We start from the raw sequence: 22,987 nt of genomic DNA, 5'->3' as shown, positions 1-22,987 counted from the left end.
GACTACTGAGAATTTCACATATTTTCCATCTTCTTATTTCTGTCTAATACCTCATATGGCATTAAGCAGAACTAAATTAAAACTTTCCATTTCTGCATTTCCAAAGGCCTTTCTTTCTTCTAAAACATTCCAAGAAAGGAGACAATCAGGACACAAGTAGGAACGGTAGTGTAAACTAAACTGAAGGTTTGGCCTCTGGACCCAGGACTCGTATGTTACTCAATCACCAGATGGAATAGTACAATCCAGCAGTTCCATGTCCCCTGCTGTCCCTAATTAAAAGATTCCTCCCTTATGTTGAAAATACTCTGTGCAGTGATGTTTGAAGAGATCGGTGCTCCATGGTGAGCAGACCTTACACTACTGGGAACATGAAAGGGGCACTCTCTGATTTGTGACTATAGCTCTGGGGCCCTCATTTAAATATTTGGAGCAGTTTCATTCAATCAACAAGTATGTCTGGAGTGCCTACCACAAACCAGGCACTGTTTAGACACTAAAGATAGAGCATGAAAAAGACTTACCAAGTCTCTGCTCTTGTAGAGTTTATATTGCAGAGGAGGGATAGGACAGTGGGAGGAGACAGACTAAAACAAAAAATAAAATACATCAAGAATGGAGAAAAATATTAGAGAGGGATAAGAGTTATACAGAGAATTATAGGGGGTAGTTGCCTCTTGCCTCTTTAACTCAGGTGAGTTAGAGCTCTTGGATTAATATTCCTTGACTGCTATATGCTAGGTAGGTGTATTTAACACCTCATCAGTATTGCATTCCTAGAAATTGTGCATCAGAACAGCTTCTTCTGCTCTTCTCCCTTGCAGTAGACCTGCTTCAGCTACAACATGAGCCATTGAGTATCTTGCCCAAAGCAGACCTAGCTCATGCCTTCTAGGATGAATACAGATGAGGAGAGAACTGTCATAAGGCAGTTAGTCATGCACTGCTTATGAAGTATCTTCTATTGCTGCCTTGAACTATTATTTAAAACACATGCTTTTACTTTAAAGTTAATATACTTTGTATTTTATCTGATTGAAGACCAATAGAGTATTTTATTCTTCTTTATATATCCACAGTGCCCATTATTACCTAGCGCATAAAAGTTATCCCATAAATGTTTACTGATTAGATGTATTGATTTAAAGATGAACACAAGTAACAGTAAAAGAAAGTTGTTGATACAGTACCAAGATAAATAACACACGCAGAATAACCACAGGCATTCATAGGACAGAAGACAGGGAAAACATGGAAGAGGGAGCTTGAGGAGGACACTGAGGGACATGCAGTATGAGAGTGGACAGAAGGGGTAGAGAAGGACATTTCTGGTGAGAGAAATCATATGAACATGGCAGGTGTCCCTGTAGGGAATAGTTAGGAAAGTGACTTCCATGAGCAATTAATCTTGGAGAGCAGTGGGTGGCCAGAATAGTTCAGTATCTCTGGGCCAGGTGAAGAAGATCCATAAATTTCAGCTTGAAAACTTCTGTAGCTGATACAAAGTCGTCAGAAGTTTTTATCAGGAGAGACCTGATGAAAGCAGTGTTTTAGGATTGGAATCCCTAAAGCTCATGCCAGGAGGGATCCAGATCACGCTCAAATAGGTGGCTCAGAGTGAAGAACACCTGGAGGGAAATGGGAGCTTGAAGAAGTAGCAAGGGGTGAGAAGCAATTACTTTAGAAAATCAGAGATGGCATTATAGTATTGCTCCATTTTCTACACTATAATGACCCATAAAACATTCTGAAGTTTCACTATCTACTATTTCCTGTGACTTCTAACAACATAGCCTAGAAAAAATTTTACTTCTCTATCTGTCCTTTCAAGGTCTCAAGTTAGCTCTTCTGGGTTCCCCTTCTTATGCATTTGGCTTTCCATCAGTTTCAATTAATGCTTTATAAATACTCTAATTGACTCCTTATGTAACATGTGAATCATTGGATAGCTATATTACATATAAATTATGAAGGACAGAAAAATTATATATGGTCCTTTCTCTCCCAGAACTTACAATTGAAAACTGACTGCTATTTGGTTGACTTAATAGTGATGAAAATAAGATGAAAGACTTCAACATGGAAAATTATTAATAAACAAAGCTACATTGAAATTTCTAAGAAAAAATAATCATAGTGTTCTAGCTTTCTAATGTGACAAATTGTTCCAGGCTATCTTGTACATTTCCTGCCCTAGATCTGAAATCAACTATTTATTCAAAGAGCCTAATTTCTTTTATTAAATCATAGTATTTAGAAGCCACAGTCTGAGCAGTAAGTGTGCTTATTGCTACTAGCTTGATCGTTGCTTTTAGGTATTTTCAGCAGATGGAACTAAAAAAATGTATTTTTTTTTCTAAAGAGAAATTATATTATTAATTATATATTTTCAATTCAAGTTCAAGACTGTGAGGTTGCACTTAACCTCACTGATGTTCTATCTGTATTTACTTTTTCCCTTGCCAAAAATCCTGGTTCTCAGTGGAACAAAATAATCACTCATTTACTTTATTACATAATATACACACAGTAGTCTCAGAAAAACAATACCAACACATCACCAATAGTATGATGATTGAATAGGTTTTTTAGTTCTTTTTGTCTTTAATATATACATTCTACTAGAGATGTACAAATTTCTGTTAACCTATGATGCATATTACTCTCAGTATATCATTTCCATATATCTTATTTTTGTTTTAAAACCTGAAACTACTGATTTCTAAAATATTTAAATACTTATCTCTAGTTTTTCTTTATGAAGTGAGAAAGAGATTACAAATATGAATCATTATGGGAGTTATTAAACTAATTACCTTGGAGTACCATAGTTAGATCCTTGAGATACTATTACCTGTTCTTTCTTCTTAGACCTGACTCAGACAATTTCGCAACTTCATTCAATCATTCAATAAATACCTAGTAAATGCTATACAGCAATTTAGTCGAGCAGTATAAGGAAGGAATTTAACATATATGAAATGTCTACTATGTCAAATATTATAATAGGTGCTTTACATACATTATGTCATATAATTCCATCATATCATAAGAACATTTTGAATTATACATTATTATTCTGTAACCAATTTTCAGATGAGACAAGTGGAACTTAGGGAATATTCTTCATCTAAAGTTACAAAAGATATTAAGTGGAGAAGCCACAACTAACATATAAGGTCTGTTTTACTCCAATGTCATCTATAATGTGCAGTCCCCGTTCTTAAGGAGTTAATGAAGACTTGAGACACAAGAAGAAGAAAGTGCAACAGGAGTTCAGACAAAAGATGCGTTAAATTATCAGGGTATCACAAAAGAGGAGGCACTTTCTCTGATTTTCAGGAAATAATAGAATTTTTTTGGATGGAGAGGGAGTGCGTTCCCTGTCAAAAGTTGGGGATGAACAAAATCCTGTAGGTAATGGGTTCTTAAATTGATAAGTAGTTGGGTTGGGCCAAAGTTTAGATTAATACAGGGAAATAGAGTAAAACTGAAAAGCTTGCCTGGAACACCAGTTGGGATCTGAATGTCATTTAGGACAGCCAGAAACTTTGAAGGTTTGGAGTGGATTGAAATATCATGGGCACTGGGCAGTGTCCATGCTCAAGAAAGGACCCACCTTCACAGATCTACAGATCTCACTGATTGACTATAAGTCTTGTAGAAATTTCTCAGTAAAGATGCATTTTCATTGATGTTTTGCTACTTGAAGTTTTTCTAAATTAAACCTTCCAGTTGGGGAGTTACAGAGTAGCCACACAAATCATTGCACTGTATTAGCAGTGGTTGTACTGGAATTCTCAGATATGAACAAATGAAGTCTGACTCTAATTGGACATACTAATCTGCTTGTTGAACCTTTGAGTCAAATAAGTCTTAGTGTGACATTTCATTGATTTCTTATAAGAGCTCTGCTAAAAAAAAATGCTTATCAATTTAATTACTCTAATAATTATAGGATTGGAAATAACAGGGAAAATATCACAAAGAGATTTTTGTAAAATTGAGTTCATATTAGGGAAGAATTTTTTACTATAGAAGTGAGTAATATCTAAACGTATACAGTAGACTCCCTAGTTTGGATAATTTAATTAGCCTAAAATCTCCCCTTTGCTCAGTATTAAAGTTCAAAAATGACCACTTCACCTGATGCTTTTATATATCCCTCTCACAGGAATTTTTAACATAGTGAATTAAGTCTCTTTATTATCCAATTTTTATAAAAAAGTATAAGATTGCATAATTCATGATAACTAAATTTTGTTTTAAAATATGTCATTTGCTATCTTAATTGTCTTTCTAGTCCATAATGTATAAAGCAAATATGGCTGAGCTCTGCAAAATCTATTAGTTATGGATCTTTGCAACCTTAGTGATCTGTTGCCTGTGATAGGATGAGGTATGAAGTGTGCCCTCAGTATTCTTAGTGTTCTCATCCTCTCTCTCTCTGTCTTTATTTCTTTTTCTTTCTTTATTGTAATAAATTGAATAGTCTCCTGGCAGGTGGGAGAACAGAATCTTAAATAGAAATAGGGCGTGGACTCCATCAATACTCAAAACTATCCAGTTTTTGGAAGTTTAAATAAGTGAAAAATGTTTGCTGAACACATCTTTACAAAATCCACATATTTCTGCAGAAATATTTTATTAGCTATTGTCATATTTACAGAATGAAGTTATGCACAGATACTATTTTAATACCTTTAGCTCTATACTACAAAGTGCAGTACAGAAATAAAGCCATTGTTTAGGTGGGTCAGTGATTCTAGACTCACTGTTCCTCACAGAAGATTTTATCTGAGATAACCTAATAATTATAGTCACTTCACATGTTAGCTTCAATTGCTCCCCCATAAGCTTAAATGTTTTATTTTATGCTAGCATAGACCCAGTCAAAGCCCATATGAACCCAAGATATGTTTAGGTTATAGTTGTTCTTCATACCCTTGACTGTACTTTAAAATTACCTGGGGAGCTTTTAAAAATATATCAATGCTCAGGCCCCAAGACAAAAGATTCAGATTTAATTGGTCTGGCTGCAAGGCCACAATGGTTGCACAAATGCAGAGAGCACAATTTACCGAGAATCTGTTCATCCTCCTGGCTCTCCAACCTCCTGGAGCATAACTCCACCGTATTCCATGTGAATGGCACACACTGTACATGTGCAAACTTGGAGGCCCTAGATATAGGGCCTGAGAACACCTGGTTTCAGAAACTTCCCAGGTGTTATACAGCAGAATTGAGAACTACTGGGGTATGATATATCCTAGACATTTAAAGCGCAGATTAAGGAGCCATGTAGAGATAGATTCAAAATCTAGCTCTACTGCTTTCTAGCTTTGTGACCTTAGAAAAGTCACTTAACCTCTTGGAACCTCAATTTCTTCCTAAATAAGTGATAATAATATAATACCTTATGAGATTATATATAAGAAAAATTTTAATAAGATGGTCAAAGTGAAATGCTTGACACAAAATTAACACTCAATGAGCCACTATTATTACTTTATCCATTCAAGCAAGGACTCTAGACTCCTTCAGTATTGAGTTACAGAAATCTAATGCCTGAAGTGTTCTCTCCTCCTACTCCCACTCCACAGTCTCTCCTTACCCATACAAGTGGGAAAACTAAGCAGAGTTATTTATTTGTTATGTATAGGCACACTCTCTACAGCTACTCTATTGTGTGTGTTATCCAAGAATAAGGCAGCGAGGAAGAACAATCACAAAAGGCCCAGAGCCGCCATTTAACGTTTGAATTATTCTAGCCACTTACCTAACACTTGTAGTAGAGAGGCAGCAAATGTCAGGAAAGAGGAATAAGATGCATTGCTTTATAGCAGTGTGCTTTTGACAAGTTATTTAACTTCTCAGAGTTTCAGTTTCCTGATCTGTAAAATGAGGGCAATGATATTTCACAGGACTATTGTGAGAATTGAATGTATCTGATAAGTGAGAATGCATTTGAAAGTCAATTACATTCTATACAGTTAATATTCAATAAATGGTTTTTCAGGGGGTTGGAGGTTTGGATAATCTTGTATTTAAAAAATTATTCAAGAGGTTTTGCTATGAGCATGCTCTCCTATATTTAGACCCAATAGAGAGGATGATTGAGCATATACTTGACTATCCTAAAAAACATCACAAAAGATTATTAGCATTCACCTACTTATATTTAAAAAATTATTCAAGAGGCTTTGCTATGACCATCCTCTCCTATATTTAGACCCAATAGAGAGGATGATCGGGCATATACTTGACTATCCTAAGAAACATCACAAAAGATACACAAGTGTTATTAGCATTCACCTGTTGGGTCTTTAGCACACTTCCTTTGTGACTACAAAAGAGTATGATGGAGCTACTGGCATTCACTCTAAACCACCCGGCTATATACTGGTTCAGTGGCCTTTGTTAGGAAAGCAACCTGACTCACTGACCATAACATGATTTAACACTTCAGAAATAAAGCAAAGAAGGAAAAAGTCAAATATTGATAACATTACTAGGTCCCCTTCAAAGAATGCCTCCAAGGACTTTGAGGTCCCTTCATATTCCTATTCACCCAAAGTTTATTGATTTGGGGTTGTTAAGAGTGGGTAGGAGGATTACATGAGTAGGACACAGAATGAATGGCACTCTGACTGACTCACAGGCAACATCAAGTTCTAGATTATGTAGGATAGACTGACGGGGTCTTCTCCACTGTCAAGGAGCCTCATCCCAAACAGTGATATCAAGATAGTATGTATTAAAAACAACAACATGCTACATCTGTTGACAATTACAGAGACACATACAATACCATCAACAACAACAACAAAAATGACAAAAACATAGAGTACACATCTTCTCTGACCTGGAAAGGGGACAGTTACCTCTGTAAGCTTCCGTTAGTGTTAAAACTCTACAACCAAAAACCTCTATTTTTCCAGAAGTGAAGATTGCTTACAGTGTAAAACAGGAGCATTTTGAATGAAGGAGTAGTCTACTCATGAGCTTTTAGGAGCAAGAGATGAAATAGCACAAACTGCTTATATCAAACAAACATGAATAAAGATCAGCCATCGATTTTAAATTGTTCAAAAAATTGGTACTTCAACATACTAACATGTAGGGAACAAATCGATGAGAGTATCTTGGAAGTGAAGGAACATATTTTCTTAATTTTTTTCAACATCTGGTCTTGGAACCAATTTTATTTCAATTTCTGCTAATATAACCACATAAATGCCTGATTTATACAGTTTATGTATCCCATGGCAACATGATCTTTTACTTCTCTCTTTCATTTCCTTCCCATCCCTCACCAGTATTTTTCTTGAGAGAATCAGGAAAAGGCTTCCTATTTCTCAACTGTTGAATCTATTTATGAAAATTTGAACTAAACAGTTTAGCACAATTAAGCAGGCTGCCTCATTCATCAAACATTCTTTGTTCTAAGACTCCGATCCTGTCAGTCACCAGAAAGCATGTGTTAAGTGGAAGCTGTGTTTCCCGTCTTTTGGCATGCCACATCTGTTGACCATTACAGAGGCACATACAATGCCATTCACATCATGGCATGTGTCTCCCTGTTCACAGGCCCTCAGGGACGTTTCCAAAGTGTGTGCTTTTTAACTGTCCTAGAACTAAAGAGTTTAATTTTGCCTGAGAATGTGTTTATGTGCCTTGTAAAGGAGCTAGTCATTCCCTTTTGCTTTCTCTTATTATTGTATGTGTGTGTGTAGACACCAAAGAAGAACCACTCCAGGAAATGAACATAAAGACTTTCTTTTACCCATCTACAAACCTTTCTTATAAGTTGCTGCTTTTATTTTTTATTCTTTTGTTAACAGCATATTCTTGGCTTCTCTTGGATTTTTTTCTGATTTTTTAATACTATTTAGTTCTGATTTTATATCACCATGTCCTTCAGTCAAAATTCGGGTCAGATTTCTTAACATGATATATGTAATTAGAAGTCACTGGGACTCTCTCTGGAGCTATGCTCACTTTTTTGGATCTCTTCCTGACCAATAAGCATATGGTGTTTTTTATTCTATAAGCTGTATTATTCAGGAAGTATCTAGTATGTAGAAAAGTAGAGCTGAATTTACAAGTCATCTATCCAGATACTTCATCTCTCTAATTTTAACATCTGAAATATTTTACAATATCTAGAATATTGACTATTTTTCCATTTCATCCAAATACTTAATATTGTGTATACATGACCATAATAACATTGTTTTTTTTTCATTTAAAAGAAAGATAATACTTCCAGACATTGTAAGCATCACTTATTAATATTATGAATAATAAGTTAAATGAATGAATGAATTCATTTAATTAAATGAATTGTAGTAGAAGACCTATTTGAAGGAGTTATTAAATGACTAAAAGAAGAACCAGAGAGAAAAAAGTTGATAGAGGTTAAAGCCCATGGTGGTGTCATCCATGGTGGTTAATGGTGTTTCCTAATCTTTAAATATCAAGTATGTTGTAATGCTTAACTATCCTTAATGTCTAAATGAATTACCATCATATTGGAGAAAGGAGGAAGTGACCTGCAAATTGTTTAGTGTTTATTGAAAAGGAGAATCTTTAGGGGCTTTGCCAACTCCACAGAAGAGGGGAAGCTGTTAAATTCTAGGGTACCAAATCATGTTCTTCAGATGGGAAAAACAGGATGCCTGAGAGTGTCTCTTCTCCAGCATTAAATTTTGCATCAGTTTCCTATTAAACTCAAGGATATGTGAAGGAAACAATTTTAATTGCTTGGCACTTAAAAAGCCTACTCTACTGTTCAATGGGTTAGAAATATTTGGAAAATTTGATTGCATTTAGAGCCACGTAAATTTACCTGTAATAAAGTTTTTGCTTTATGCATAAATAATCTGTCTTCTAGAAATGAACATTTAAATGAACTATAGAATGCTCAGAGGGGAAAGGGAAAGTAATATTTATTGAAGATCCACAAGGTGGCAAATACATTATATTCATTATCTTCTCTACTCCTCTTATCCATATGAGTAGGTATCCCTGTTTCTGTTATACAGATGAGGAAACTGAGACTAAAACTGGCTAGGAGAAGTTACCTAAGTGGTATAAGGTATGAAAAGCCTATTTTCCTTCTCTGATGTCTTTACATTCCTGGGATTATGTTGAAAACAACAAAGAGTGGCAGCTTCTTAGTTCATATAGGTTTTGCAGTCAGTGCAGCCTGACATACATCCAGCCTCACAAACAGAAATGCACCAGGGGGCTGACTTAACTGGGTTCGTGTCTGAATTATCCCATGTATCAAATAATGCTAGATCTTCCCCCCAGTTTCTGCTTTGTAGCCAACTAAAAATGTCTTAAAATTCACCTTGTCCCAGAGAAATACTAAGAATATTGTCTTATGCTCATTAAGTATGTGCTGTGCTGTCGTTTATTAGCTGAATTTATGGTCTCTAAATTAAGAATCCTTCAGATGGGATTTTGAAGTGTGCTCTATCTCTGGCAAGAGAAGAGCCCATTTTGAGAATTTCCTACACAAAGGAAGAGAAAGCCACATCCAGGTATCCTTCAGAGTCCTTTCCACTGATCCCCAAACATTAGAGGAATCTAGTTCCTATGGAAGTTTTTAATAAACCTCATTATTTGTCAATTAGTCAAATGTCTAGAAATGGCATTGCTTCATTATTTATTTTTCCACTTGTGGTTATGTTTTAAGGCTCCTTTGGTGTTGTTTGCCCCCAGGTGGTGGTAAATGACCATGGTGGCTAATAGGCTGGCATCCATAGGCGCCTGCTAACAACTGCCTCATAAATATTCAACAGGGGCACTGTGCGAAGGGCTGGGGAATTAGGTGACCCGCCAAGCCTTTCCACATCTAATATCTATGATAATGGCTGCAAATTACACGGGACAGACGGAATGGCCTTGCACTGTGAAAAACCAAAGGGGAATCAGTGCAGCCAGTGGCTGGCAGCTGCCTCGCTGAGCACACCTCTCCCAGGTGCTGGCCACTGAGGTCAAGGGCTTTCCCCCCTGTATAATGAGCAGTTCTTCCTCAACAGGTCATCACCACCCCAAAGAGAGGTGGGATCTTCTCTGTGTTTTAATTTTTTGTTATGATGGTAATTAGCATTATATCTTGAATAGTAAATTCAGAAATCCCAAACAGAATTTTAAATTTAAAAAGCTTTTCCACTAGGAATCCAGTTGCATTAATTTTGTGGACTGAAGGTAGGCTAAATTAGCCAAGTTTGTGCATTCATTACCTCGTTCTAATCCTCAACATCTCAAATGCAAAAGGCTGTCATTAAATTTGAGAACTGACAAGAACTGGGATTTCTCAATATGAGTGTTGAAAGATTAATTTGAAAAGATCTCACTAAAAAACACAAAAGGTTATTGCTAACATGGAATATTTTATATTCAGAGTCTGTACCTGGTTTTAAAATGCCTATTTACAATATCTGTTTTAAAATGAAGTTATGCTTTTAGAGCACTTGATCAAATTTAAATATTTTGTTATTTTGTTATGGTGACATGGAATCATAGTTTATAAGATAATATTGGAAATATTTTTTTATTATCAAAGGATATTTGACTTTCAGTTATATCCAAAGAGAAGTTAAAAACAAAGAAAAAAGAGAGACAATGGACTAGTTTTTCACCCTTTTCTTCATAATATGATTTCAAAAGAGAAAGTACTTCTTTTCAATATTTCACACTTTGCATTTGCCCTCAAAATATTAATGGGTGAAGAAGAAATAGTAGTGATGAAAGCAATGTAATAAATTTCATGTGAGTATAGTTAACTTTCACCAAACTAGTTGCCAAGCTAGTACTGTGGTAAAAATGTAAATGTTTCATCTTTGATTAATGGAATTTTAATTTTATAAATAGCTTTGTGCCTTGATTTATACATCTGTAGCACATTTTGAACATCTGTGTTCAAGAGGACTATTTGGGAAAAGGTTCACTGACTTCACTTAATATATGTTCTTTGGTTCTATATAGTACAATCAAGTTTCAAATGAGGCTTTTCTAAAAAGAAATTTTACATAAATTGCTTACCTTATTATACACTACATAACCTAAAATGGCTTCTTAAAAACCAGCATGTGTGATTTCACTATGAGTTTTCAAATGTTATACAGTTGTTGAAGAATGGAAACTTATACATTTCAACAGTGAAAATGAGAGTAATTGAGATTTAAATGTTGGAGTGGCTGAGGCTAATGTCTCTCTTAGAAGCTCTATTACCCAGGACCCTCATTCCCTTATGTTGCTTTTGTTAGTTTACAGGAGACTTTTTGCATTTAAACCTACACCCTGGCTTTTTAAAAATGCTACTTTAAGGTAACAGACTGGTGTGTAGCATTATTTTTTTTTATCAAATTTGATTAATTTTAAACATAGGTAGCTCAAAAGAATAGGTCAATTAAAACTACTGCATATACAGGAAGAAAAGAAATAGACTATAGTTTTGCTGTAAAATAGGAAGTTTAAGCTATGTTTGAAATAGCTTTTATAGGTGACCCTTCTTAAAAAAAAGTATTAATATAATATCACCGTCCCTAAAATGCCTAGGCATCTACTGCTATTAAGAAAGTTGCATTGTTTTTATCTACTTTACTATGTGTTTGCATCTTTCCTAAAAGCACAGGCCTAGAAGCGATCCCAATGGTCCGGGATTATGGTTCGCAGACTCTCCTTCAAACAAGACCCAACCTAAGGTTACAGACCCTGCTAATATCAGAATAGTCTGCTAGTTCCTCTTTATCAGCTATTAGTCAGGATTTCCCCCCACCCCCTTTGGCCATAAGAGTAGCAGTTTTGTTGCTAGAGGATCTGAAAAATCTCTGGATCCCTTTCTGCTGGAGATCTGTTTAATTTGCAGTCAATAGAAGAAACTAAGAGGGCCCCTTATGAAAATTTTGCTTGTGACTCATAATTTAAACATTTGCCACTTTTGCTCCTCAACACTTATATGTCTATTGAACTCAACTTAGGATGGGCTAGTTGACCCTTTCTTTAATTTCGAGTGGCCTTTGGAAACCCCTAGACCAGGGGTCCTCAAACTTTTTAAACAGGGCGCCAGTTCACTGTCCCTCAGACCGTTGGATGGCCGTTGGAGAATGCATTGCACATTCCACACATGTACACTGTGGGCCCAGGATGAGTCGACTGCTAAGCAGGACAGGCAGCTGCAGCAAAAACACCGGGCGGGCCAGATAAATGTCCTGGCCGGGCCGCATGTGGCCCATGGGCCATAGTTTGAGGACACCTGCCCTAGACCATTAGTATTTAAACAATGCAGTTAAGAATCTCCTGTGAAGCTAGTTACAAGTACAGATTCCCAAGCCCCACACCGCAAAATACTAATGTAGCAAATCTGGAGTGAGATTTGGAATGTTCATTTTTCCCAAATTCCCCTGATGCCAAAGATGCAAGATGTTTCGAAACCATCTTTTGAGAAATGGGGTGGGCTCTGAGTCCTTGCTTATCTGTTTACACAAAAACTACCTATTGTAACTAGCTAAGAACCATGTGATCTAGGCAGTGTTTTCCCAGGTATATTAGCATTATCAGGTTTGGAACCAAAAGAATTACAATGAGGCTACTTCACATGAATAGCAGTTTGATGGATTCTGAGAGTTCTCTGGCGTGGGAAGACCCGGGTGAGCCCATGGCTCTGTCGCTGAGGTTCTGGCAATGTTATACAACTGACATGACTCAGTTTTCTAATGTGTGAGTGGAGATAATCATCTTTCCCTCCTGCCCACATAATTCCAATGCACTGGCAAATGTTGAGGCACAACTTATAAAAATAAACTAATTTCTACATGGTAGTGTAGTTATATAAGTAACAGATTTTCAGAAACACCAATTGAAAACTTAGCATTTTTTTATGTTTTATAATAATTTCCCTCAGTTTTAGATGATAGTTTTTAAAACCACTTCCTCAGAGACTTTCCCTGTAAGTTTCTACTTTACCTTCTTCCTGTCTCAACTCATTTCTGTAAAGATATTGAGATGCCAGACTACATGTCACGTTTCTAAACTACCCTCTAATGGGTGTCCTTGGAACTCTTACACTTCCCACACTCAGAACCTCAGAGGTCAATCATATTTGACTTGTTGAAAATAACAACCAGCTGCTGAGCTAGCCTGGGATTTGTATGGGATAAAAAGTCAGGTTAAACCACAAAACCCTTCCCAATAATGAGTCAGTGTGTGTGGGTGCCTCTGTGTAAGACCTCGTTAAAAAGCAGAAGGAGCTGAGTGGAAGAAATCTCTCAAGTGGTTCTTTGCAATTAGAATTTGTGCACGGAAGCATCCTTGCCCACCCTCACTAGAGAAACCTCTCTCATTGCTTTACCTAGCTCATCCTCTCCAAACACTACGATGCAACTTCACATCAGAACAGTGTGCAGCAAGAGTCCATGCCCCTTTAACCTTTGCTTTGTCTAAGACCAGGAACACACCCGCGGTTGAACAAGTTGGGTTCATTGCTCGTTGCAGTGAGGGAGAACACATGGCATGGAGGGAGGGCCATGAGACATCTCAGTGAAAGGGTGTTAGAAAGGACTTGGACTGATTAGCAGAGGGTTTGAGGAGAGTCTAAGGAAGCAGGGGTTTACTCTAGATTGGATGCTCTTAGGAAGCAGTGAAAACTCTATGACTGGGTATCTGAATAAATTGCATCTATGGGGAGGGCAGACCAGATGGGGACTAAAGTTTTAATTAGTAAAGATCCAACAGTCACTCATACATTACTGAGAAAAGGGGATGGTTGGTATTTTGTAGTTTGACATTGACTTTTTTTCTGGGCTTAACCAAAATTATGAAGTGGCTATTTTTGACCCATTTCATTACAATTGCAGAGTGACCTTGTCTGATGCTGGTGTTCTGTTAGATTATGGGTCCGGCAAGAGAAGAAGATGGCCTGGTTTCTTCAATAGCTCTGATGCCTACCTGTAAATGTCAGGCCAGTTCCTAGGTGTCATGGGTTGCTTTCTTCTCGTTTAGATCAAATGTCTTCATAGTATAAAATCAGTCTTAGAGCAGTATGATTTTTTCCATGGTGAACATTTCAAGTTCTCTTTGTGCTATTTTTAAAATTAATCTTTTAGTCTTGCCATTGTTCATTTATGATCAGTTGATATGATCTCAAGAATCATGTCCCTAGCATTTAGGAACTTATGAACTTGGGAACATTTAGGGATTTAGGAACAGTAAGAAAGGCTTTTCCCATGAGGCAGTGGGTCAGTAGGGAAATTATAAAGAAGGGCAAAGCAATGAAATAGTTGCCAAAGTCTACTGAAGTGAGAGAGAGAAAGATGGATGGATAGAAAACATCAGGTTCATCTGAACTTCTTACCACCCTAAAGAAGCTGTAAGTTATCCTGAATACCTCTAGAAACAAAAAACAACAAAGCTCATGGTTCCCACCATTTAACTATTTGTCTGTTTACATTTGTGTGTATGTGCATGCATACATATGCATTGCACTTGTTTGACACATAATACTGAAATTATGGGTTGCTAAAATTATGGTAAAGAACAGTAGCCTTTTCTTGCTTCATAACTAAGTGGAAAATATGTGGGATAAAAACTCTGGTAGAAAACTGTGTGCAGCATTTAGATTTAACACCCACTACCTTTGAAATCTGTCAAAAACCTATTGTCAGCTGTGGTTATCCTCAGTATCATAGGGTTTAAAGGCTATGAAATATTCAGTTTCATACAAACATAGAACAGATTCAGAGTTTGGGGGATACATTCCTTTTCCAATAGGTACTTCTGTAGAACCACCCAGGGGAGAGGGGAGAGGTGTGGGAAGGACCCCGTTGTGACACGTGAGTGGCATAGATATCAGTGGAGATTGAACTCACTCTTGAAGCTTATTACCTGGACAGTGGCCTCTCTTCCTTTCTGTATTCTTTGTAAGGACTAGGCCTACTGATAGGTTAAACCCCCAATCAGAATCTGAAATCTTTAAAGACACTCATTTGCCTGCTGTTTCTTTGCCTTTGATTTTAGATATAAAGTTTTATCATAGCCAATTCCTAGAGTCTGGTATTGGGGTCAGAGTTGGAGATATTAGAGTCGTTTTGTGGTATCCTAAATCCACTGAATTAGTACTTATTGTAGACATCACATAAGGTATCAGGCTTCACACACAAAGGTAGGGAATGCTCTTGGTAAGCCCCTCCTTCTCCTGTGAACACCTCCTTGCTCCTCTTTTCCTTTTGCTCTTTTCACAACGCTCATTCTGAGAAGAACAAAACTCTTCTTGATAACTCTTATAAAACACTTTTGTGCCTGACTCTCCAAGGACTAAGAATTGGACACATAATTCTCCATTCATTTCTTAAGTGTCAAGAGAGAATTGAGTTTAAAGTCTCCAATTCCCTTGCAGGTTATAGTGTCTATCTAGATGAATTAGTATTCAGCACAGCTTTGGGAAAAATCTCAGATGATTTGCAGGTTTGCAAATTGTTCAGACGCATAATGAAATCTCAGGCCGAGGAAATCACTAAACATGAGCTATTCCCTCAGAGGTCTGAACATCTCATATCCATTCACTCATCTGCCTTCTCTGCCCCATCCATGCCGAACAGCCCAGGGCTGTCATATATATATACTAACTTGGTGCCATTGCAAATTTATGGCCTCCAATCTTAACTGGGCCTTCAATGAGACCTCATAATCCTGCTAGTGTCCTCAGTCATCTCCTCTCCCAAACTGTCACCAGTGATGTTCTCCTACCCTCCATTTCCTGCCCTGCTCAGCATAGAAGCCCATTCCTCATCCAATCCCACTCTTCCTTTCTGATACAGTAGATCTGTGTCCCTCTTCTTATCCAGGGCTATGTTCTGGGTCCTGTCCCCTTCTCCACCCTCAAGCAGATCAAACTGGCAATTATTTCTATCCTATAACTTCAATTCACTAAAGTTTTCTCTTTAGAATATAAAATATTTCAAGTATTTTCCATTTAAAAAAATATATAAACACCTTCACTCAATGCCATGATCCTTCAGCTCCTTCTTTTCTTTTCAGCCAAGCCTTTTCTCCTCTCACTCATTTCTCCTTCCACTGCACTCTGAACTCCACCTGGAACTACCTTTCCTAGGACACAAAAGTCTTCCTTTTGGTCAAATTAAACTGGCCCATTCTAGTCCTTCTCTTACTTGATTACTCTGGAACATTGGCACAGTTGACCACTGCCTACATCTTGAAACTCTGCTTCCTTAGCTTCTGTATAATCCTCTTCCCTGGCTTTGCGTCTCTCTCTTCCTCATCATTTTTTAGCTTCCTCTCCTTGTGTCAGTCCCTTCAGTGTCATGTGCTAGGGTAGCATCCTTGGACTCTTTATATTCATGTCACTGTTCCTGGAAGATAACTATTAATATATAGATTCCCAAATCTATATCTCCAGATTTTACAATCCATGCAGCCAGCATTACCACTGGGGTATCCTGTGGATATTTAAAGTCAGCATACCCAAAAGGGAACTTTTATCTCACCCTTCCTATAACCTGTCCCTAAGAATAGCAAATTATTGTCCTATTTACTCAAACCTGAAAACTGGGCGTTGACTTAGACCTCTCTTGCTCATTCGCCCTTCTCCATTCAACCCTTAAGATGTGCCAGTGCTATCTTTTAAATGTAGCCTTTCCTCTATTCACTATGCAGTTGCTTGAGTTAAGGTACTCAACATTTCTCATGACTGCATTGTTCCTGGTTATCTTCCCAAAATGTGGCTTTCAAGGTCCTTCATGACCTGCCAAACTCTCCAATGTGGTCTCTTACCAGCTTTTCGTGTGGACTTCACTCTGGTCATAGCATCCTCCTGGAAGTTCCTTAAAAACACCAAATTATTGTACAATTCTTCATTTTATATGCTGCCCTCTCTACTTCTAGCAGTCTCCCTTTCTAGTCTCCCTGGCTAATTTCTACTTATCTTTTAAGATTCAGCTCAAATAGCTTCTTCACACATTTAAATCACTCAGGAAATGTTAACGATCATGATTGTGGCTGTTTTTGTTGTTATGCCTCCATTTAGTATCTAAGATTTGGTACCCATCCTCTGTGTTTTCATAGTAAACCTATAACATGGCATTAATCACACTACGTTGTAATTGGCTGCTTGTTTTTCTTACCACCAAGTTCTAAATTTTACTTTTCTCATGTTACCTTCCTGGACCCTAAAGGTATTAGAATTTGCTATTTCTGTTTAAAATAACAACAGTCATCAACAGTTTTCCAGTGAAATAATGGTGGTGGTGGTGAGGATGATGATGATGATAACTACATTAATTGAGTTCTATGTGCTAGGTACTTTCTAAATGTTTTCTGTGGTAATCTTATTACTAATCTCACTTAATGGGTGAGGAAACTAAAGCTGAGAGAAGTAAGTATCTTGGCCAATTCACATAGCTTATGATGATGGAGCCAGGATTTGAACACATGGAGGAGGAGTACTCCAGAGACCAAAAAATATAGAAAACATCATCCGTGTCCTGATGCCAATCTTCTTCCTATTACTTTATGAGAGAGAGAGAACCTGGAAAGTCAATTCAAAATATTTGTTATATATCTACTTTGTGCTGGATTGAATTAGGTATTTGATAAAACACAGCTCTTCCCTCAGGTTTACCTCCTAGAAAGGGAAATAAGATATGAACATGCCTAAATAACACGGCAAAATATTATAACTGAGAAAACTTATAAGTGCTGTAAAATTGAAAAGAGAAAAAGTTTAAACTGCTTAAAGACAATTCGGGAAAGTCATTTTGAAGGCAGAGGCATTTGATATGCACCTGAACAGTGGAGCCCTAATGGGTGAAGATGGCAGAGGGATGAAGAGTGTCTGGGACTTGAAGGGTACTTGTAGGGAATAGAACAGTCTCTTATTACATTGCTTTATGGCAAAGGAATAAAAACAAAGGCAAGAGGCCTTGGCAGAACCTTTCTCCCTGAAGAGAAGGAAAGAGGAGAGTACTAAATTCTATAATAACACTTAAGCTTATGAAATAAAATTTTAATTTGACAGAGCAACCAGGTTCTTTTAAAAAAGCAAGTTTTAAAACATTGAAGATGCCAAATTTCTCCAGGTTGATTTTCTGGAATAAATCCCCAAACTCCCTCTCTGATCACTTCCTATAAGATTTCGAAGGGACAGGCATTTTGTTTTGGTGGGTTCAACTCTACCCCTATTCATTTTTGTTATGGTAAAAATTCTTAAAATATATTTTTTCTGAGTGAGTGGTGATGCTAAATTCTCACCATGCCCAAAATGTTGTAAGAGCAGCTATAGTTGTCCTCAAGGAAAAGATCAAAGAAGGGAAAAATATATTGATAAGCACAATAAATTAAAACTTCTTAAAATGCTATTCCCAAGTGTGGCAGGACTTTCCAGGCATATGTGTGAGAAATGGATATTTAGCGTTTTGCTTTAGCACACATAGGAAACCAATCTCCAGGCAGTTCCTCCTCATAATTCCTTTACAGGTTTCTTCCTGGAGAATTCCAAAATGTACCTTCCTCAACAGCAATAGATATTTTTCTAGTTAGAAAATTATGGGAGAATAGAGTGAGCTAATATCTCAAATATGTTTACTTGGCTAGTCCCCTGACATTAACTAGCTATATGTCTACGCCACCAAGACAACCACTTTATTGATTCCATGATCAGCTGTGTGTACAGCAGTGAAATTACATTGTTCCTTCATAGACGTAGAGAAATCAAAAGCATGGTTACTGTTGCCAAGGAGCTTAAAATCTAGATGTGAACAGTGGAAGTGTGAGCCCCAACTTGTATATGAGCTCCCTGAGAGGCTACCTTCTTCTCTGCTGAATCCCCAGAGCTTTAAGTAGTACTTGCCATATGATAGAGTCCTCAAAAATTATTTGTGGAATGAATCGAGATCAAACAGCATATAGTGATATATCATCAAGTATTAAAACTGTAAGAGTAGAAGGAGATCAGAGAGAAGAGTGAAGAAGACTTGATGAAGATGGTGACTTTGAGCAGAGCCACAAAGTGTTACAGATTTCGAATGGGTGGTGGAGGAGAGAGGAGTGGGCAAACAGGCAAGGAGAAAAGATGAGAAAGGTAACAGAGGAGGGAATTAGCATGGTGCACTGGGGACACTGGCATGGTTCCAGTCTGAGTACTCACACAGGGGAGTAATAGAAACCGGGAAGGCCAGGCATGGGGGTAGGATCTAAACCCACCATCTGAGCTAGTGTCCTGAGCTCTGGTGTTTATTCAATAACTGGATAAATAACCTCTTTTAGCCTCATTTAATATCTATAATTTGAAAATAATGCATAGGACATAAATAAAAGTCAAGAAGATATTGTAGGCGAAAAAGTTGTGAACTTGAAGAGCTTTGTTCTGTATTTTTTCTTATTCAGTTGGATTGAAGAGCTTTGTTAAAAATGGTATTATTATTGTAATTATTGATGAAACAATGTTCTTGTTGGCCTTTTGATTCTGGTGGTTTTCTTAGTGGGAAAATGACTCATAGAATGGCCCCAGGATATATTCCTGGGAATAAATAAGTAAAAAGGTGAAATCTAGTGATCAATTGCTTATTGGATCATTTTAAAACAAGACAAGTGAGAAAATTCTTTTAAGATTCCTAAGTATTAGAAATGATTTTATAGTTAAATATGTATGATTAATTTAAATTATTATGAATTGTATATATTCATTTCACAAAATCATTATGTGGGAGGTAAAGAATCATTCATTCCCTGAGTGAATGATTCTAATCAAAGGAACTTGATTAGAATAATACCCTTAACTTGTATTGTTAAGAAATATTAAACAAAGCTTTATTGTTAATGATTCTTGGCATGTATAATATTCCTCATCTTCACAGAACTTGACAAACATTGATTTAAACTTCTTTTCAAATATATCCTCAAATTAAAGTCATTGTTTCTGTGTATGCCTAAAAGCATAAAGTAAGATTTGTTGGATGTCACATTAAAGAAACTAATAAAGAAGGAGAGGTAGAAACTACATATTCATAGAGTAGAGATAGTTTTGGAAGTGATGGCATTGTCTTAAAACAAAGTTGGGCAGTATGCTCTGCCCACAGTTGATCAAATTGTGTAAACAGTTTTAGCAAATATATTTCTACAACTCCGCTATTCTAAGTACAAAGCAGGAACCACAAATCAATCACACATTCTTTCCAACTGAGTCTTGTTTGGCCATATGTTTCTTTCAGATATAGGGGTCTAGGCAGCCAATAGCAGTAGATTAGAGTTGGCATAGGGCAAATGAAACATGTACTATCTTTTGATAAAGAATGGCTCAACAAAGTTTCAAACAAAGAGCCACCATTATCAATGTTAATGGTATAAGTGCATGCAAATGCAAATGCATAAGTGCATATGATAATAATGCATAAATACAGGACTTACATGAAAGTAATGCCCCACCCTCCTTTCCCACATTACTTTTTTCATTCATTTGTTTGTCCCTTCATTATTTATTTATTACATTGGTTAATCAGTCTCTCTCACTCTGTCTCTCTACTGGTTACCTTATGTTGGATGCTAAAGGGAGGAAGGTATGTAAGACGTACTTGCTGTTCTGGAAGAGCATACAATATGTTATAGTTTGAGAGATAAGCTCTAGCTATGTGAACCAGTCAAATCTTACTCCTTTTTAAATTTAATATCACTTGAGCTTTTTGTTTGTTTTAAAAATGAAAATGCACTCAAACTGAATAAATAAATAAATAAATAGGAACCCGTGGGCAGGTGTCAGTGCCCGTGTCACCGCCACGTCGCGGACATGGGGATTTCAGAAACTATGGATATACTCTTCAGAATAAGAGGAGGCCTTGATCTGGCTTTTCAGCTAGCTACTGCTAATGAACTTTTTATCAAGAAGGCACTAAAACATGTGTTAAGTGATCTGTCTACCAAGCTTTCTTCAAATGCACTTGTGTTCAGAATTTGCCACAGTTCGGTGTATATATGGCCCAACAGTGACATAAACACCATTCCAGGAGAACTGACTGATAGCTCTGCTTGTAAGAACGTAATGCGCTTTATTCAATTTGAGCAGGAAGAAGATATAAAACGAAAATTCATGAGAAAGAAAGACAAAAAGTTATCGGACATGCATCAAATAGTAAATATAGATCTTATGCTGGAAATGTCAACCTCTCAGGCAGCTGTGACTCCCATCATCGAAAGGGAAAACGGAGGACACCATTATGTTAATATGACTTTACCAGTTGATGCAGTTATATCTGTTGCTCCAGAAGAAACATGGGGCAAAGTTCGTAAACTTCTAGTTGATGCAATTCATAATCAACTAACTGATATGGAAAAATGCATTTTGAAATATTTGAAAGGAACATCTATTGTGGTCCCTGAACCACTGCACTTTTTATTACCAGGGCAAAAAAGTCTCGTAACAATTTCATATCCGTCAGGAATTCCAGATGGTCAGCTTCAGGCCTATAGAAAGGAGCTACATGATCTCTTCAATCTGCCTCATGACAGACCTTATTTCAAAAGGTCTAATGCTTATCACTTTCCAGATGAACCATACAAAGATGGTTACATTAGAAATCCACATACTTATCTTAATCCACCTAACATAGAAACTGGTATGATTTATGTGGTCCAGGGCACATATGGCTACCATCATTACATGCAGGATCGGATAGATGACAACGGCTGGGGCTGTGCTTATCGATCTCTGCAGACGATCTGCTCTTGGTTCAAACACCAGGGATACACAGAGCGGTCCATTCCAACACACAGAGAAATCCAGCAGGCTCTAGTTGATGCCGGTGATAAACCAGCAACATTTGTCGGATCACGGCAATGGATTGGATCTATTGAGGTACAGCTGGTACTAAACCAACTGATTGGTGTAACTTCAAAAATACTGTTTGTCAGCCAAGGTTCAGAAATGGCCTCTCAAGGACGAGAACTGGCTAATCATTTCCAGACTGAGGGAACGCCGATTATGATCGGAGGAGGAGTTTTGGCCCACACAATACTCGGAGTTACATGGAATGAGATAACAGGGCAGATAAAATTTCTGATTCTAGATCCACATTATACAGGAGCTGAAGATCTACAGGTTATTTTGGAAAAGGGCTGGTGTGGATGGAAGGGTCCAGACTTTTGGAACAAGGATGCTTACTATAACTTATGCCTTCCTCAGCGACCAAATATTATTTAAAGTGTCTTGGAGTCTAAGACTGCAGTAAAGTGGTATTGTAAATTTAATAAAGAATAAGTTTAATTTCAGATTAAATAAATAAATAAATAGGATGTATTTCTTTCTGGGCTTGCAAAGCCACTTCTGATTTCAAAGCTACTGGGGGAATTTCTTGTGGGCTCAATTCTGATAGAAAATAGGAACTAAGAAGACCTTAGAAACCAAAACACCCAATTACTAACTTATCCCTGTCCAGCCATCACTACTGTTTGGGTTAAACTATCCTTTTCTAGAAACACAGAGGGGAGTAGGGAAGAGGTTTTGTGATGGGAAAATGGTGAGGATCAGACTGATGGTGTATATTGTTGTTTCTCACTCTTCAACAAGTAATTGAAGGCAGGCTGCTTGGCAACACTGGCAATCAATGTCCTTTCACTTGCCTTCTTTTACTCACAGTTTCAAGGATTCAGATTTTGTGTTTTAATTAAGAACATGGTTTGGGGGTATGAAAGGCCTGAGTTCAAGTATTAGCTGTGTGATTTGAAGCAAGTTCTTAACCTCTTAACCTCTCTAAATGTCAGTTTCCTCATCTGTAAAATGAAGAAATTAAAATTAGTTTCACAGAAATATTTCTGGGGGGTTATGGTGCACAGAAAACACCCAGCACTATGCCTAGACATTGTGAGAGCTGCATAAATCTTGTCTCTTATTATCACTGGTAATGCTTAGTTAATTACATTAGTTTTCTGTTGCCACTGTAACAATAATCACCACAAACTTAGTGGCATA

At 37.1% G+C, this 22,987-nt stretch overlaps 2 protein-coding genes across 2 annotated transcripts in view; both read left to right on the top strand.

Annotated features, from left to right (window-relative positions):
• CPQ (carboxypeptidase Q) overlaps positions 1-22,987 on the top strand; it is a 349,952-nt gene that overhangs the window by 286,221 nt on the left and 40,744 nt on the right. The window lies entirely within an intron of this gene.
• LOC105869863 (ufm1-specific protease 2) lies at positions 20,737-22,282 on the top strand. The gene has a single exon (XM_020288929.2). The coding sequence runs from the start codon at positions 20,810-20,812 to the stop codon at positions 22,217-22,219; it is 1,410 nt and encodes a 469-aa protein (XP_020144518.2). The 5' UTR covers positions 20,737-20,809; the 3' UTR covers positions 22,220-22,282.

This window comes from Microcebus murinus, chromosome 7, assembly GCF_040939455.1.
Source record: "Microcebus murinus isolate Inina chromosome 7, M.murinus_Inina_mat1.0, whole genome shotgun sequence".
Classification (NCBI taxonomy): Eukaryota; Metazoa; Chordata; class Mammalia; order Primates; family Cheirogaleidae; genus Microcebus; species Microcebus murinus.
Note: the sequence above shows the minus strand (reverse complement) of the source record. Positions and strands in the feature narration are given on the sequence as shown.